Source organism: Rhagoletis zephyria, unplaced genomic scaffold, assembly GCF_001687245.7.
Source record: "Rhagoletis zephyria isolate East Lansing unplaced genomic scaffold, Rhagoletis_zephyria_1.1 Rzeph_scaffold_02198, whole genome shotgun sequence".
In the NCBI taxonomy this organism is placed as follows: Eukaryota; Metazoa; Arthropoda; class Insecta; order Diptera; family Tephritidae; genus Rhagoletis; species Rhagoletis zephyria.
The window spans coordinates 74878-78569 of record NW_016159282.1 but is presented as its reverse complement, the minus strand read 5'-3'; the positions used below and the strand labels follow the sequence as shown (position 1 = coordinate 78569).

At 36.1% G+C, this 3692-nt stretch overlaps 1 protein-coding gene across 2 annotated transcripts in view; it reads left to right on the top strand.

Moving 5' to 3' along the window:
* The first annotated feature begins 791 nt into the window (after positions 1-791).
* Positions 792-3692, top strand: part of mrj (DnaJ heat shock protein family (Hsp40) member B6 mrj) — a 65599-nt gene continuing 62698 nt past the window's right edge. The window contains exons 1-2 of one of the 2 annotated variants that reach the window (XM_017620575.1): positions 792-816; positions 931-1141. In XM_017620575.1, the coding sequence (XP_017476064.1) occupies positions 1077-1141 (65 nt within the window). In that variant the 5' untranslated portion in view covers positions 792-816; positions 931-1076. The remainder of the gene's footprint in view (positions 817-930; positions 1142-3692) is intronic. The other variant, XM_017620577.1, reaches the window with a different exon arrangement.

The window sequence follows — 3692 nt, the reverse complement described above, 5'->3', positions numbered from 1 at the left end:
TACTTTTTTTATTTTTGACGTCATATTCAGATTCTGTGAGTTATTTTACATAGCGAGTGACTATAAAATTCATGATTTTCAACTATTTTGTTAAAAACTTTTTTCCCTAATTGCATATGTTTTATGTAAATTTTCAAATGCAACGCGCAAGTACTTAGAGTAATCATATTCGAATAAAATTTTGCACAGCTTACTTTTAGACTAAAAGACATCTTTTTCTGCCCGGCAAACTGTATATTTGAAAAAAATTTTAAATAACGAACGGTCTACTGTACACATCGTCGCCTGGGTAAAAGATTGTCGTAAGCGCCATTTTAACGATTTTTAGTTCTGGATGCAGTTATATATTTTGAAATAATGTCTTTCGATTGGTGTTATCAGTTTTTAGATATCTCCTTTAGTTTCCGAGATATTGACTGCAAATTTTTCGATAATTTAGTAAAAATTTAGTTGGTGATGCAGTCACATTAAACTAATCAATATCTTAAAAATGGCGTTAATTTGGTAGAATTTTTATAACATTTTGTCGTATTTCATACAATATGTCTGCCAAATTCTGGACAAATGACGCCTACGACAAAATTTGACTAAAGAAAATCCTTCATAAACTCAAAACTAATTAAAAAATAAATAATTTGAGAATTTTGTGAACTAGTAACATTTTCAGAGACTTTGGAGAAAATCTATCTTCGCGTTTTTAGAATTTGCATTCCAAACTTCAATCGCGATTTCCCACAACCTGCTGAAATTAACATACCGACAATCTTTTACCCAGGCGACGACATGTTCAAAGATATTTGAACACACGAACTGCAGGTAAAACATCGTTATCGACGTGCTCGACTCCATAACATATATTGTTATATAGTATAATATCTAATCAAGGGTAAAATCTTGAAAATAATATAAGCATTTTATTTATGTTTTCAGATAACTCACTAATTTAGGAAGAAATTTCTTCGTAGTCTGTTGGAAATACATCTAGTGTGGACTTGAACAAATCAATATCTGAAAGAATAACTGGTATTTGATTTCAATTAAAAATTCTGATTTTCGTTCAAAAACAACTTTAAACAATGGTAGACTATTATAAAATTCTCGACATATCGAGAAATGCGACGGAAAGCGAAGTTAAAAAAGCGTAAGTTGTTATTAATTTATTTACATATTGCAATCCCCCACTGGGAAAATAGGTAAACACCTTATAGTAGGGGAGCCCACGATGCTAAATCGGGATTTACTCGAGCGTCATTTTGACCTATTGGATTTCGAAGATGATGATGATGAAGAAAAAAAGGTCATGTGATGTTTTTCCATCCAGCGATGGGTAGAGGACCTACAGGCTTCCAAAACTGTAAAAAAAACAAAAAAAAAACAGTTACATGGATTTACTCGAGCGCGTCAGATATCAACAGTGAATAAATCAAACGTGTTTCTGATGACGGGAATATGCTAATCTGCCGGTTTGCATGGTGGGGTTTGGCGTACGGAAGGGTCAAAGATGGGTAACAAAAAAATTTACTCGAGCGCGTCAGATATTCACAAGTGATATTAAATGCGCCCGAATGAACCTCCCATTCAATAATGTGACGATTCAGATGTGACGCAAGCTCCTGGCGTCTTCTTGAAGATGCAAAAAAAATCGCCATTTGGATTTACTCGAGCGCGCCAGATTTTCATACAGAAGGTTCATCTCGATGCCCTTGCCGTCCTGTTCCATAATCTGACGATTATCTGGAGGGGTTTTCTTAATCTGACGGTTTAAAAAAAAACAATTTCGTTTCTGAGATGCACAGTCAACCAAACATATATTATTGTAAACCATATAAAGCATCGTTCACTCAAAATCGGTACGCGTTCCAGCAATTTCTGTACAGCAATTGTTGGAATGTATTAAAAAGTTGCAATGCAGATCGTTAGACAATAGATCTACCATTATGAGGTTTAAATTTCATAGTATTTATTTGACAGTTTTATTCGCTTTGGAAGTTGCTGCTGAAAAAATAATGTTGAACAAATTCGTTGAAAATCCGAATTTTCGACATCAAAAATCAAATTAAAATTAAATATACCAAAAACTTATAATTATCCTCCAAAAATCAATGAATAGATTCCTTCTGCTTAAACTAACGGGGTGAGCTAATCATTAAAAGACATCATTTCGCACCAGCTTAAGGATAAGGCTCTTTACCTGAACTAGGAAAAAAACGGCTTATCAGAAGAAGATCGTGCGAGAGAATTGGAAAACGGTTATCCTCAGTTCAGCGAATGCAAGCTATGGCAAGACTTAAACCTTATTGAGTTATAATATATAAAACTCTGTTAGATTAAATAAATTTTATAACAAAAACCGCTCCGTTTACATTACCCCAATGTTCGCACTAAATGTGGTATTTAATAATAATGACTAATAAAACATGTTTAAAACTGGACTCCGGTCAACTCCCACGTTAAAAGTTTTAAGCTTAAAAGAAATAGGGTGATATCCTCTTACAACTAAATCTATAGAAGTTGACACAGTTGTCAAAAGGCTATGCAATGACAGAATCGAGCCAGTCTCATTAAAACTCGATCAGACTTCACAATGGGTCATATGACCCCAGAAATATGGAAGGAGCGCTTGTACAAAGTGTTATTTCATTATATCATTTACTTTGGACCTTTGGTAAAGTGTTGGTGGGTTTTTATGAAAACTAATTATTCACAGGTAACTTTAAATCGGTTTGAAGCCAATGATGTGAATTAAGTTCTGGAAGTTATCAATTTTCGAATATGACCTATTTAAGTCAAATCGAAAAATACATGGTATTTATTTAAAACAAAATTAGTAAAGATGTGCGAGCCGTGGAAAAACATAAACTAAAGATAGTTTAGTAGAGCAAGTTGACAAATTGAGGACCTCCGTTAGGTACGCTACCCCCGCAAGGACCCAAATTTTTCAGCATNATGGTCGCTGAAGGAAATTTCGACTCTGTCGTCGTGCTTCGTCGGATTGGACAGTGACCTCACGGTTGACCAAAGCTTGCTCACACCAGAGGTGAAGTTACAGGTCTTCAGATGCTCCTCCCACTTCTTCCGCTTATGTACGTTTACTAGTTGCCGAATCTCCGCGTTGAGATCCCTGATACGGGGATCTCCGGGATCGGCCTGACGTAGGCTATCACGCTCATCGGCTAGAACAGCCGCTTCGGCAGGGAAGTTTGGACGTGGGTCCGTTATACATCCTGCCGGTATCAAGCGAGCTGCAGCAGTAGTGGCAGCCCTGCGGAACTTACGTTCACCGAGATGGACTTGGCCGTCAATTTCTTCTATGCTTTCTAACCGATTTGAGAAATAAAAAACCGATTTGAAATCAAATTCGAGTCAATTCACTTTTGAAATTCAGAGCGTATTGAAATTTGTTTTATGCATCCGCTTTGAATCACAGCGAACTGGGTCAAAGCGCTTAATGTGTCGTATAAACAACTAGCAGACCCGGCGAACTTCGTCCCGCCCAAAATTTTTATATATATTTTATTGAAACTTTTTGGTCCAACATTTTCACCAACAATTCACGTTTACGATTTTCATTGGCACATTTGTCTGCTAAGATTAAGGTTTGGTGGTCATTTGCCGCTTTAAATAACCTAAGGAAAGTGTTATATCCGTTCTTGAAATTCTCCAGTTGTGCGGCATTTCATAGCACGGTTATT